We start from the raw sequence: 15,235 nt of genomic DNA on the forward strand, positions 1-15,235 counted from the left end.
GTGTGTGTGATATTCTCTGTGTGTGTGTTGTTAATATGTGGGATATTCTGTGTGTGCGTCTGTGTGGGATATTCTGTGCGTGTGTGTTTCTGTTTATGTGTGGGATATTCTGTGTGTGGGGGGGGGGGGGGGGGAGGGGGGGGGGATATTTTCTCTGTGTTTAGTTAATGTGTGGGTTATTCTGTGTGTGTGTGTCTGTGTGGTTAATGTGTGGGATATTCTGTGTGTGTGTGTGTGTGTGTGTGTGTGTGGTTAATGTGTGGGATATTCTCTCTGTGTGTGTGTGGGGGGGATATTTTCTCTGTGTGTAGTTAATGTGTGGATTATTCTGTCTGTGTAGGATATTCTCTGTGTGTGTGTGTGTGTGTGTGTGTGTGTGTGTGTGTGTGTGTGTGTGTGTGTGTGTGTGTGTGTGTGTGTGTGTGTGTGGTTAATGTGTGGGATATTCTCTCTGTGTGTGTGTGTGGGGGGGATATTTTCTCTGTGTGTAGTTAATGTGTGGATTATTCTGTCTGTGTAGGATATTCTCTCTGTGTGTGTGGGGGGGGATATTTTCTCTGTGTGTAGTTAATGTGTGGATTATTCTGTCTGTGTAGGATATTCTCTGTGTGTGTGTGTGTGTGTGTGTGTGTGTGTGGTTAATGTGTGGGATATTCTCTCTGTGTGTGTGTGTGTGGGGGGGGGGGGATATTTTCTCTGTGTGTAGTTAATGTGTGGATTATTCTGTCTGTGTAGGATATTCTGTGTGTGTGTGTGTGTGTGTGTGTGTGTGTGTGTGTGTGTGTGTGTGTGTGTGTGTGTGGTTAATGTGTGGGGTATTCTGTGTGTGTTAGGCTGGTTGGTTGGGTTGTAACTGTTCGTGTGTTATGGCGGGTGGGTTGTTTCTTTGTGTGTTTTGGTGGGAGGGCTCTCTGTGTTTTCGTATGGGTGTGGTTAATTTGTGGCATGTTGTGTGTTAGGTTGGTTGAAGGTGTTGTGAGTATGTTCATGTCTGGGTTACTGGTGAAGCTACATTGGTCTGATTATGCCTGTTTGTTGTTAACGGCGCACTCAGCAATATTCCGACTCTATGACGACAGTCAGTAAATAATCGAGTGTGGACCGGACACTCCGACGATTGACATCATGAGCATCGACCTACGCAAAGGGGATACGATGGAATGCATCAACCAAGTCAGCGAGCCGAACCACCCGATCCCGTTACTCGCCTCTTACGACCAGCATAGTCGCCTCTTATGACAAGCATAGGTTTCTGAAGATCAAGCGAATCCTTGGCAAACAGATCTGAAACGCAAACTGGAAAATTATTTTAGAAATGATAAACGAAATGCGTTCAAAACTTTTATATTTTATGCTCATATAAGCCTTTGTTGGAAATTGATCGACACGTAATGCATGAAGCCGAATACATCCATGTTGAATTCCAAGGACAAACAACATTTATCACATTGAATCAAAACAGAAGTAGCGAACGAAGAGTAACAATATGTAACCATGGGTAATATACTTAACAAAGAATAATTCAGTACATTTTAAACAAAACGTTTAATTTAGGACGAAAACAAATATATGACTTTTTTTGTCCATATTTATGAAGACATCAAGTCAGCCCCTTTGACAATATTCATTTATATCACTGAAAGAAAGGACGCGGGTCGTAGACGTTCAACCTTTGTTGACCTTGGCGAGCACGTGTTTGGCGTTGACGGACTGAAGATCATGATCGAGGTCAGGCTGAAGTTCATTCAAAACACACATTGAATTGCATTTGACTTTTCAGTCTACATAGACTCCAAAAACACAAGCAGTACAAAAAATATTCTTATTTGTCAAAGTATACGAGGCATAAGAGTCAAACTTGGGTTCCCATGCACATCTGCTTGTTGTCATGACCCCTTGACCTTTGTTTTCTCCCAAGGTGACGGTACAGATGATCTTGTATCTTTCATATTTCAGCGACTTGACACGTTCTTTGATGTCATCCACAAGGGTCCGTGTCAGGTTACCGCACGAACGTGCATCGTACTTTATCGTATCAAGTTGCTCGTGCAGCACGCCCTTCACGAGTTTCTCGACTGCGCACGAGCTGAACGTTCCTTTAGGTTCTAGCTGGTAGGTTGGTTCCATCTTCGGTACTGGTTGAGCCGGATGCGGCATCCCGTGGGCACTGTCTTTCCTCTCGCTCATCCTCCGCCCAAACCGTCTAGACATACGTTTGGAAAGGAACCCCACAGCTGACTCAACGTTGCTTGCACGATGACTTTGCTGGCTTAGAACCGTTAACCGGGATTTGTCGCTTGGGTGTTGGTCATCCTTACCTGCCAGTGAATCCAAATGAATGGTTGGCACCTTGGGAGGTACGTGATCTGGTTTCTTCTGCTCCTTGCCTTTCATCTTTGCAAGTAGGTTAGATAGATATTTGAAGTAAACGTCACTTACTGAATCTTCACAAGTCTGATTTCAATTCACGAACGCCTTTTACTATCAAATTCCACATAAAAGCTGGTCCAAAGGAGGCAAAACAAGGCACTTGAAGAGTCTTCTTCCTCAAAGACGCTTCCTGCGTTATGTATTATCAGCTTCTTTCATATATTCTGTACTTTTAGCTCCAGACGTACACGACAGTTCTCTTAGGGTATTCTACCTGAAATGTTCAAACATAGACAAATATCCCTGTACCAAGGTGTTAGCGCTGGATTAACACACACTTAAGCCCTTGTATACATCTGGCTTTCTACTTACCTAAAAGCAACCAAATCAATCAGTGCAACAATGGAATAAATATCTTGGGACAGGCTAATCCCTTATGGAATAATTAATCGTCCATAAATCCTTTTGAGATTACGGATTAAGATGTTAACATGGTCAGTGGACCATAAAGTTTGACGTGAATGTCATCTGAACGTTGTTTTGAGGTACGTGTTAATATATCTATGGAAATATACTGAACCACAAAAGAAACGTCACCATGAATAGATATATGAGAAACCTTATTTGTCCAAACACTGTGAACATACTTTGAGACATATTAAAAAGATGAAACTTGGCAAAACTGATCATCAAGGTTGAAATTAAAGTGTCAAATGTTCTTAAAGTGAAACACAACACTAGTCTCTGAGAAAATGGCATTACAAGTCATGTGTGTCTGCCATGTGCATTGATGACTGCCGTACAACGTCGATACGTGGAATGGATGAGGCGGTTGATGAAGGCCATAGGCACTTGAGCCCACATTCTGAGGAACGTCTGACGCAGTTCAGCTGCAGTTGTCGGCCTTGGTCGGATGTCATTCAGCTTTGAATCTTGTCGCACAGGTGGTTAATGGGATTTAAATCGGGACTGAGGGCAGGCCACTGCATGGTTCTGATGCCATTCTGATGGAAGAAGTCTCTTGTTGCTCTTGCAGCGTGGGCACGGGCGTTATCATGCTGAAACTCGAGGTTGCGGCGACGTGCCAAATGAGGTATGTCGTGTGGTCTCAAGAGTTGATCAATGGACCGACCTGCTGTAACACCATTGCCTCTCCCTGGACCGATGTTCTGGAAGACCACAGGGCCGACCCTCTGTGTACAACCATTCCACCCCACACCGTGATGCTGGGACCACCCCACCTCTCTCAACAACACAAGCATCCGAATAACGTTCCCCACGGCGTCGCCAAACTCTCTATCTCTCTGCCATTTGCTGATGAGATACAGTAACGGCTCTCGTCTGAGAGGAAGACTCTTCTCTACTGCTGGTGGCGCCAATGCTGGTGCTGTGTTGCCCACACTGCTTGCTGTGTTGGCGATGAGGTGGTGTCAGAATGGGTCCTCGGTGTGGCCTGTGACAGTGGAGAAGTCTGCTCGTCAATCGTCGACGCACGGTGTCCGCACTAATGTGTCGCTGGTGTGTCCCCATGGTCTGTCGAGCAGTTTCCGCAGCAGTAACAAAGCGATCTTGAAGATTCTGTCGCACAATCTGACGATCCTTACGTCGGGTAGTGACCCTTGGTCTTCCACTACATGGAAGTAGTGTTGGTGGTCTGGTACCGTTGCTGGAGCCTGTATATGGTCCTTACGTAGACTTGAAATGCAATCCTGCTTGCAATCGTCCAAGGGCTTGGTGCCGCTGATTTCTTGTCAATCTTTGCATGTGGTAGCAATTCATTAACGAATGAATGTTATCCGATCTTGGTGGATCTTTATAGGGCAAGAAATGGGGGAACGCATGTGCATTTCAACTCACATGCATCGGGTTACCATGCCGGTGCCGTGATCTGTTTGGGCGATGGGTTTTATTGTCATCTGCTTTACTTTTTATCATCAAATTTCATTTTTCCCAATAAGGTAAATTAAATGTTAACTTTCAGAAATTGTGACAAAATTACTCAGATATTTAAATGACAACTTTTCATGCAATGTTACTTGTGGTGACGTTTCTTTTGCGGTTCAGTATATATGCAACCGAAACATAACAATAAAAGAATGTTTGACCCTTTGGGTTCTGGGTAAGACTAAGAGTATAGGTCCCAAGCAACCTGTGCTTATCGTATATAGACGCGACTAAACTGATCGGGTGGTCAGGCTAGGTGACTTTATTCATTGCAGGTCATGGTAACCAATTGTGTAGATCGATGCTCATCTTGTAACCCACTGGGTTGTCCGGAAGTGGCCTTAATAAAGGGAGATAATACACGAAAGGGGAGATAAGAACCTATTTGGAAGGACTATATGGCCAATTTGTGGTTTCATTGTGGGATCTAACCGATGGCGTGCCGTAGTACCATGCTACGATCCACTGACTCTTTGAGGTTTTTATAAAGCTGCCAATATGCTTATTGCGGCCTACAACATAACCATTTCCCGTCAACAGGGATTAGGAGGTACCTTGCGCTGTCCCAGGCAGACAGTAGTGATGCGCCTGTAAAATCACATACTTTAAATCACGCAATAACAAACTGACGGTCAAAAGAAACTTTACCACTTTAAATATGAAATTGCAAAAATTTACGAACACAAGTTCAAACTAAATCAATGCAAAACACATTGTCCAAACACAACAGTGCTCAAGGCAGAAAGTTTCAAATAACGACTAACGGGATCGGGTGCTGACAGCTCGCTGACTTGGTTGATGCATGTCATTGTATCCCAATTGCTTGGATCAATACTCATGATATCAATCACTGGATTGTCTGGTGCAGACTCTATTTTTTACAGCCCGCCGTCATATAGCTGGAATATAGCTGTGTGTGGCGTTAAACAACAAACAAACAAACACAAATATGAAAAACAAGTGCCGCTTGTGCAGCCGAAACCGATAAGGGTGTATATATGAATCGATTGCATGTGAGACACTCACACTGATAAAAACAAACAAGCGCCAAGACTGACACCCGAACAACGCGAGGGGGGCCTGGGTGTGGTCCATATGGAGCCACCCAGGCCCACGTTGTTAGAACGTTTGGTTGCCCCCGTGTTGCTGTAACTAACCTGATGCAACGTTACAGACAGACCGGGCAGGAACCTGACTGGTCAAGAAGAGGTAGACCCAGGGTAACTATGCCCAATGAAACCCGGTACATGCGTACTTGGCATCTATGGAATCGAATCCTGACAGTGACGTCATCGACGACTAATGCCTTAAGGCATATGATTAGTCGCCAGACAGTGGCCAGGCGGGTCAGGGCTTAAGGAATTAGGGCTTACAGACCTTACGGTGGACAGCTATTGACAGCGCAACATTGTCGTCATAGATTGAGATGGGCCCGGACTGTACGTCGTTAACAGCAACGTGGCTGACAGAAGGACGTCTTCTCCGATGATACATTGAAAGCTTGCCACCCCACCTCAATTGGGGCAAGTGTCATGCCAATATCAGATGCAATATGACTGTCAATTTATATGTTGATTGCATTGGGATTTTGACCCTTTCAATACAATTTACTTCACGCATCTATCTTTTGTGGTTTTTAAACTAGTGTGATTTAAAACTACGTTAAAGTTTCTTTCGGTCGTCAGTTTATATACTTTGTGCCATGAGCATGTGGCTGCCCAAAACATATTTATTATCCCATTACATAACTATATACAATATATCCAGCTTGTTGTTATATCGTCGTTTTCATAATGGAATGGAGATATGGTACTCTGGATAATCGAAGATTGAAGTCGTGATTTTGGCGTTTCATACGTTTTTGCCTTCTGTCTCAGGTAATATTGTCTAAAAATGATTTATGAGATTTACAGAATTTTATTTTATACTTCAGTTTTCTGAAGTTGAGAAAAGTGATATTTTCATTGCAGTGAATATAACAGTTGATATATCACTGTAGTGAACATAGCACTTTGACGGAACTATTGTCATACAAGAGTTACCTCCCCGCAAATTGCCTCCCTTTAACGAAAGCGGCTAGCCCCTACACAAACTGTTGACTTCATTTTTGCGTTAGTTCCTCATTATCAAGGTAAAATAATGACAAATGGTAATTTATGTCGTTTCTTGTCGTTTGTTATTCTAGATTTGTTTTTGTTGACGTTGATTTCGGGAACAATCATATCCAAATGTGTGATAAAGAGTTTTAGTGACCTCAATTATTTTTGGTTATTTTTGTTTTTATATTTTTTAAGATTTTGCAAACATGGAACTAATGTTTAAGACGTCACTGGGTGTTAGGTAGGGAGAATTTACGTTACAAGGTTTTACTTTTGTAATGAAATTAATTAAATTCCGGTTGACTACACAAAAAGTATGCAATAAATAGAATATTTCTCGTGAAATATTACGTTTTCTCTCATCTCGTGACGGCCACTCGTGAAAATATCTCCCATTCCAAAGCTTCACTCGATTAGAGAAACGTGATAATTAATTTTCACTCAACACATGAGTGAGTGAGTGAGTTGGGTTTAACGCCGCTTTTAACAGTATTCCAGTTATATCACGGCGTGTCAGCTTAATGTGGGAGGAAAGCTCGAAGTGATGCAGGTCTCAGACGTTTACCACTTCGGTGAAATCCACGAGCACGGGTATGGTGCTGACAAACCTAGAAACATAATCGGGGCGAACAGGGATTCGAACCCACAATCATAGGTTTCTGGCGTGCCCAAGGGACGCAACTCTGCAGTGCTAATCACGGCGCCTTAGACGACTGGGCCACCCGTGCCCCCACTCAACACATGAAAAGGGTCACCTTGTAGACGGGGTTAACCTCATTGGTCATGTGTGCAAGGCGTCCGACCGTTATCTTCCCGAGCCAAGGCACTTAACGGTCTATAAAGGTCTTTTATAGTCGGTTAACTCCCTTACCTCGGGAGGTCCGTGGTTCGAATACCATCACGGGAATGGTATGGCCGCTATAACATTTGAAGAAAATAAGGCTCAGTACCGTACTAAGCAGGCAGGGACGTGCCAATGTAATTAAACCAGATCTTAGTATTCATTACCGATGAACAAAGATATGCGGACATCCCTTTCCGGGTCAGGTCAGAACGACTTTCGCGAACTTTGATAGACCAATGAAATGACTAACAAAAAGTGAACATTGGCCAATCAGAAATCAGCATTCTTGAGCTTTACGACACTAGTTTCAAACTGGGACTTCCATTCCAGACTACGCTTGTAAAATATTTTGACAAAATACTCTTTTCAAAATTTGAAAACTTAACAAATTAAATTCTGGAATGTCTAACAGATGACCGAGAATGTAGGGCAGTACTATGGTCATGGAAAGTCTCTTCCGTTTCAAGTCGCTATATGGCTGAAATAATGCCGATGCGACGTTAAATTTTAACTCACTCACTCTTCCGTTTCAAATATTAATCCAACTGAAGCAAGAGATAGACACTGATTTTGACATTCGTGACCAACTCGTGTTATTCCGGGACTAGCCGAACAGCGACTCGCGCCCCTCATGGCCATTTTTGCGACCGGGTTCCGTCTTAGTGCAAACGGGCATACCTAAAACAATTGTCAACTCGTTGCGTAATGGTTCACATATATTTCCTCATATATTATATATATTTCAGATGCAATTTAAATCACATCGGGACATGTGGAATTATACAGTATGATTGAACATATTTAACTGTGTCTTGGGTATATTTTGAGTGCAAGACATATGTTAAATCAAAAAATATTTTGACGGATTCTTTGACGAAGAACCTGAAATCGTACGCGCATTCTGATTGGTTTGTGGTATTTTCGCACATAACATTCATCGATAGGGGGGACGAGTCTTATTGTAAGTTACGGAAAGAGGCGAATGGTGACGAATGTGATTTTGACGGAATCAACCATGCAACCTGAATAAACTGTCATTCAGAATACCCAGTGTTAACCGTTTCAAAGTTGCAGGATTAAAAACACATTCCGATTGTCACTCTCCCAATCTGGTAATCGACGCTCTGATTTGTCGAATGAAAGGCCGTTCTGACGTGACGTGATCTCAGATCTTTGTTTAGCGGTCGCGAGAACTAAGATCTGATTTTGATGAAATTCGGGTCATGTCTTCTTTTGACGGGGAGTATGCAGCAGGGCGTGGAGTCACCCCACAGATGAAACCCTTACCATGTCAGCTTGCTGACAGGGGTAACCTCTTTGGTCATGGATACAAGGCGTCCGACCTTTGATGAGAAGGTCCGTGGTTCGAATTCTACCACGGGACGTTGTCTCCAGCTTGTCTTTATAATACTTTACCCATTAACCCTTCTTCCGATAGAGAGGGGGGCACGGGTGGCCCAGTCGTCTAAGGCGCCGCGATTCGCTGTGCAGAGTCGCGTCCCTTGGGCACGCCAGAAACCTATGATTGTGGGTTCGAATCCCTGTTCGCCCCGATTATGTTTCTAGGTTTGTCAGCACCATACCCGTGCTCGTGGGTTTCATCGAAGTGGTAAACGTCTGAGACCTGCATCACTTCGGGCTTTCCTCCCACATTAAGCTGACACGCCGTGATATAACTGGAATACTGTTAAAAGCGGCGTTAAACCTAACTCACTCACTCACTCACTCACTCTTCCGATAGAGACAACAAGTAAACAACGACATACACTTTGAATGTTTTATGTAACATGTCATCAACACACGCGATCTAGTTGTGGCTAGAATTCATGTTATTTGACCTTATTTTAATGTTTACATTTCAAAGATACTCTTAATACCTCGTCTGTATTAATGCATGCTATGTACACGTAATGGAGTTATCCGTATAGCGTTATGTATGAGGATACTACTAACTAAACTAAGGGCCACCCGAGTCTTCATATTACGATAGTTGATCTGTTATGGCTTGGCAGTAACTACAGTAATATGAAAGATTTCACAGCAGTTAACTTAGTACTTCTGAGTAGTATAATACAGATTTTCCTCTTGTCAGCTGCGAATGGCTGCAAATTTGCTGAGCTGGCAGTACTTATATACCATACTATAGACTATATACTATATACATAATACATAATACAAATAATAGATATATCCATGCAGGCTACATGCTTTTCGGGAGTATCCGATTTCAAGAGGGTGGGGTGTAGATTATTCAAATGAATAGTTTGTTCAGAAATATGTCCCAATGAATAGTTTTGTCGGCAAAGGTAAAAAAAAACATGAATAGTTTATTTTGTGGAAATTACCCAAAGCCATTCCTTTTGCCAAGTTAATCAATAGTTTGTTGGGTACAACTAGGGAGAAATAGATTGTTCTGAAAAACACCCCTATCTCCACCTCAAACCAATGCAAATCACATACATGCGCACCTATTCCTCTATTATATGGCCATATTGTATACAGAATACGGATGGGCATACCCAGGCAACCAGATACGTAATATGTTGAAATGTACCCGGATATATAGTATCTTGTGCCGCTGTACATTGCTTCCAGTGTATGTAAGTCGAGCATACACCATTAACTGGTAATATATCACTGTCCTTACTGTCCATACAGTACCGAAGATATGTTCAGACACGAGTCCAGTTTCCCTCAGACACTTGCACATTAACATATTTGTTCTCTTTTCTTCAACCCGATTACACATAGTATCGTGATATCCTCGGCGATGAATAATGGCAGAGAAGAATGTCGTAGTTCTCCTACTGCCCACAAACAGATGACATCAGCAGTTTATGTGTACTCTATTCCGTGTAGATACCGAAGGCGGAGGCTGTACAGAACAGGGTCTTGTTGGTGAAAGTGTAGGAGGCGTAGCTGTCAACCTTGGGGTCCCAGGCGCACCTGCTTGTGACCATGACATCCTGGTCTTTCCTCTCCCCCAGGATGACCAACACCACAAGCTTGTATCGGTCCCAGCTCATCTGTTTTATGCGGTCCTTGATTTCGTCAGTCAGCACCTGGAGAAGATACGTATATGTGTTATAGATACTAGTAGTTGATCCCACTGATGGTAGCCGTGGTGGAACATTAGACAATGTACCAAGAACAGAAGCAGATATCATATAAGAAGGTTTCTCCTTTTTCAAGCAGAGGTTGGTCCATTGTCTTGCGCAGTTCGTTGTGCGGGGCTGTACCCTCCAAGGTACAAGAGCATGTGCCACGAGAGTGGACGGTCGGGGGTTCGATCCCCGGCCGCGTCTTACCAAAAGACGTTGAAAGATAGTATTTGTTGTTACCCTGCCTGATGCTCGGCATTAAGGGGCCAAAACAAGGACTTGTCGGCTTGGAGTCAGTGTTCTGTGTCTGAGGGGTATTCATGTGGCTGTATCATGTGGCATGGTATCTCAGAAGGCTAGCACTATACTCGGCATTAGTTGAGACTAGTACAAGAAGCCACACACACACACACGTGTATAAGTGCAATAATCTTGAACGCGACATTAAACCCATTTCACCTCACCGTGACAGGATACGAATCCTAAATTGTCCCTTATTAGGATTCTTGATCTGTCAGCATCCTTAGTATGACACCCAACGATTGAGAAGGCGACGCTATACCCCATTTCACCTCACCGTGACAGGATACGTTGTTCATGGGTTCGAATCCTATGTTGTCCCTGTTTAGGACGTTCTATCTGTCCGCATCCTGAGTATTAGACCTAGCTATTGAGAAGTGGGTGCTTATACTGTGAAACCTTAATGGTTTTGTGTAAATGTTGCCCGAGTCGTGGATCGTTGCTCATGTGAATATAAACAGTTTTTCCTGGCTCAGTCCTAGTTGATTATTTGCTGACTGGAATATTGCTGAATACCGCTTTAAACATTCACACACTCACACATTCCTATATGAATCCATCTTCCCGAGGCAAGAGAGTTAACTGACTATTATAAAAGTCCAATTTCCACCCTTGCCGAACTAGGCTGGTATTATGGAGTTACATTTTGGCTGGACTAACGAGTCTATGCATAGTCCAATCAAATTCGCGCAACGAAATCGAAATCCGGTTCGTAAACTGTCGTGCAGATTTCGGTCAGTTGCTAGATTTGCAAAGCATGTGCACCGCTAAGTCGTTGTCAACAGATATTTTCCAAATCGTTTCCTGTTTTTAATCAAGGTTCTCACGTGATTTGATGCATTTCGCGATGTAAGATTCGTTTTATCACAATATATAGTGTATAGATCTTGATTATCGATCAGATCGCCCTGACTTGGCGCCGCCATTTTGCTTGAAGTAAATGCAAGTGACACGAGAGGTGGTATCTGATTGGTCCATGGGAGAGGCTCAGAAGGGACATAACTGGTAATAGTCACCGGTGGCGCTACGATCGAGCCAAGGAATTCCAGCCTAGTTCGGCAAGGGTGTAAACTGGACTTTTAAAGTCAGTTAACTCCCTTGCCTCGGGAAGATGATATGAATCTGACATGCCGAGATTTGTCAGCCAAATATTGAGGTACAACGTGAGACATATTTGTCACCGATTAGCCTGCAATTTTGATTATGTAATTTGTCGTCTTAAAATATTCGAATAAGTTTGTTTGTTTGTTGTTTAACGCCGCACTCAGCAATATTCCAATTCGAATAAGTACGCTAATGGAGCGGTAAAATAACATGCACGACCATCTAGACAAAAGCCTATTAGTAATATATACTGTGGGTAAGTGGTTTCCACAAATTACCCCGCTAGTGCAGAAATACTGTGTGTTGTGAAACAGAATATAAATATTGAATATATGCTGCACCTTGGCACCCTATGTGAATGCATTGTTACTACCATGTGATCTGTAAAATAATCGGGTGTGGAACAGGCAATCCATTGATTGACATCATGAGCATCGATCCACGCAATTCAACCAAGTCAGCGAACCTGACCACCCGATCCCGTTAGTCGCCTCTTACGACAAGCATAGTCGCCTTTTACGGCAAGCATGGGTCGCCGAAGGCCTACCCTACCACGGGTCTGTGAATATTGAAATGTAAATTTCTAATAAGGTGTAAAAACTCTGTATTCATGTGGCAATAAAAAAAAAACCACATATTGAAAAAAATCCAACCACGAAAAACATGCACGATCATATAATATGATTCAGCATATGAACTGGATAACATAATGCACCAGAATTGAATACAGGTCTCTCTCTAATCAATTTCGAAAGGGTTGACTTATGGCGGCATGTACACAATCATATATCATTCTAGCATCCCTACCTGAGTCATAGTCACGCAGAACTTGGGGTTGTATTTGAACCCATCCAACCTCTCATCCAGTATCTCCTTCAACATTTTGTGAACAGTGACGACGGTGAACTTGACCTTGGGGTCCATTCTGTAGGTCGGCTCATAGTTGACCTGGATCTGGTTAGGGGAACATTCTGTCTTTAGCGTAGTCTTCTTGAACCTCTTAGCCGCCAGGAATCCAGCGACGCCCCCCGCCACGCTGCTGCGTCTGTGGTTAGGGAGGATGGGGAACAAGCTCTTCCTCCTGTCATCCCCTGGGTGGGGACTAGGTAACCCCATCAGGTCATTCTGCATGATAGACTGTCTGCGTGCCATTTTGAATCTGTCTCCACACGTTCCCTGTCCTCCAACACAAAGTTAATGACTTACGTATTAGGGTCTCTTCTGATCGCGGCGCGTTTTCACAATGGTGGCTTCAAGACCTGTCCTAAAAGAGGTCTGTTGACAGCTCGTTATCCTTGATTAAATCTCTGTTGTAAATACTATCAAAATTTAAACCAGTGTGAACTATTCCGTGGAAGACATTGACAGTGTTCCCCGAGTATGAAGTGCGTTAAAGAATCATTTTTCACCTTCACTGTACAAATATCCCGAACGACCACAACTAACACAGCAGTTCCATTTCAAGTATGATTCCAATAGACAGAACTCTATTTTCACGATTGGTGTCCCTTCTTCCAAACTCTAAATCTCCTGACCACAAGCAGCGTCACACCAATGAAGGTACGTCAACACTTTCTGAACTCAAGTGACCCCTCGGACATGCAATAATCATGATTGCAGTTAGGCCAACAGGCGACCAGGCGACACCTAAATCTGCCTATTGTTCTCAAATATACTCGCTATTGTCTACCAGCAAATCGGTTTTAACGCTTTGCTCTGTTTATGGTGGATTTCGACTGAAGGCTTTGGGTTCCATAACCCAGTAAGCGGATATATCAAAGCACCCATGCATTATGAGCCCTAGTAACAGGGCTATTGTTTGCCGACTGATCTGTCTGGTCGCGAGAAGACAAAGAGTTACTCCCCCTTGGATATGGGGGCCCAATTTACAAAACTGGTGGCATAAAGGTATTGGGGTTACAGATACCTGTACGGTTTCAAACTTTGATTGTAGTAAAAAGGTGTGTATGCTATGGACAAAAAGCTGTGAAAATATTGTTGAATAGTTATCGATACCGCTCTTGCGTGCGCTGATTGCGTGTGATAAGATGGTTGAGATTTGAAGAATTGATTGGGGTATTTGAGCTGAATAGTATGTCACCTAGTGCGGGGTATATTCTTCGTTCAAATAATGTAAATTGGCATAAATGAAATGTCTATTTTCCATGACAGCATTTGTCAGACTCGATTATTTACAGACCGCCGCCATTTAGCTGAAATATTGCTGAGTGCGGCGTTAAACAACAAACATACAAACAAAATTACATTTTGGAACTGAATAGAACCGACATCAGTGAAAGAAGATGTCAACATAATAGACATAAAGAAATAAAAAATTAACCAGACCGACAGGAAAAAGAAATTATGAAAATTTGGCCGGTCCGTTAAATGGTAAATGTACATAAAGGGATCCAAAAGTATCAGATCTATGCTATACATGGAACATCGTCTTATATTATTTCGCACTGTGCAAGCCGTTTATTGGAACATGAAGTAGGTCATAGTTTAGAATTTGCCTTCCCATCCAAGACCAGGTGCTGAGATCGAATCCCGCTACTGACCGGTTTGTTATTCAGCCAATGGACCAACAATGTTGACATGTCTTTATGGTGTTGACTCTACCCATAGTGTACCCTAGTGTACATTTATCCTGTGCACTCAAAAGAAACACGAATACGTACATACACCCGGAACGCACGTGTCAATACCTGTGGTTAGCCCTGGCCAAGTGACTCCGTTCAAGTGTGCCTCCGTTCACTCCGCAGGGAGCGGGTGCCCCGTTATGTGAGGCGGATGTAAAAACCCTCTAGCGCCCATCAGCAGTAGTGGTTGTATACTCCCCAGGGAGGAGAGAATGATAACTGGAAGACATTCGGATCCGCTGGTTGGGAAACAAATAAACCGCACTTGAACCTGGAAAAGTTTGTTTGTTGTTTAACGCCGCACATCAGCAATATTCCAGCTATATAACGGCGGTCTGTAAATAATCGAATCTGGACCAGGCAATCCAGTGATTGACATCATGAGCATCATGGGATACGAAGACTTGCATCAACCAAGTCAGCGAGTCTAACCACCCGATTTTTTTAGTCGCCTCTTACGACAAACATAGTCACCTTTTACGGCAAGCATGGGTTGGTGAAGACCTATTCTACCCCGGATCTTCATGGGTCCCCCGGATAAGTGCGCTAAATACATGTATAATATGATAATTGTCAATGGGGATCATCACCTGACTTCGACAACCATGTACTTCGATTTGTCACGTTATTAACTTAATGTAAAACATGTCAAACAAACTATGTAGAGAAATTCCGGAATGAATTCACTGACACTGACGGACGTTTTAAAAAATACTACTAGAGCAGTATCGGGAATACACTAATTGTTTTCAATACGGGTTAATGAGACCCGTGAAGATCGGGGGTAGAATAGGTCTTCAGCAACCGATGCTTGCCATAAAAGGCGACAAT

General features: G+C 43.1%; 2 protein-coding genes across 2 annotated transcripts; both read right to left on the reverse strand.

The window, feature by feature from the left end:
• Positions 1–1,337: 1,337 nt before the first annotated feature.
• LOC124135659 (dynein light chain Tctex-type protein 2B-like) lies at positions 1,338–2,715 on the reverse strand. Its single transcript, XM_046501102.2, has one exon. The coding sequence runs from the start codon at positions 2,392–2,394 to the stop codon at positions 1,777–1,779; it is 618 nt and encodes a 205-aa protein (XP_046357058.1). The 5' UTR covers positions 2,395–2,715; the 3' UTR covers positions 1,338–1,776.
• Positions 2,716–9,031: 6,316 nt separating this feature from the next.
• LOC124135660 (dynein light chain Tctex-type 5-like) lies at positions 9,032–13,504 on the reverse strand. The gene is made up of 2 exons (XM_046501103.2): positions 12,570–13,504; positions 9,032–10,319 (listed from the first exon to the last, which is right to left on the reverse strand). Exons 1-2 carry the CDS (start codon positions 12,912–12,914, stop codon positions 10,104–10,106), a joined length of 561 nt encoding a protein of 186 aa, XP_046357059.1. The 5' UTR covers positions 12,915–13,504; the 3' UTR covers positions 9,032–10,103.
• Positions 13,505–15,235: the final 1,731 nt, after the last annotated feature.

Source organism: Haliotis rufescens, unplaced genomic scaffold (genome assembly GCF_023055435.1).
Source record: "Haliotis rufescens isolate VD_foot unplaced genomic scaffold, xgHalRufe1.0.p SCAF_2, whole genome shotgun sequence".
Classification (NCBI taxonomy): Eukaryota; Metazoa; Mollusca; class Gastropoda; order Lepetellida; family Haliotidae; genus Haliotis; species Haliotis rufescens.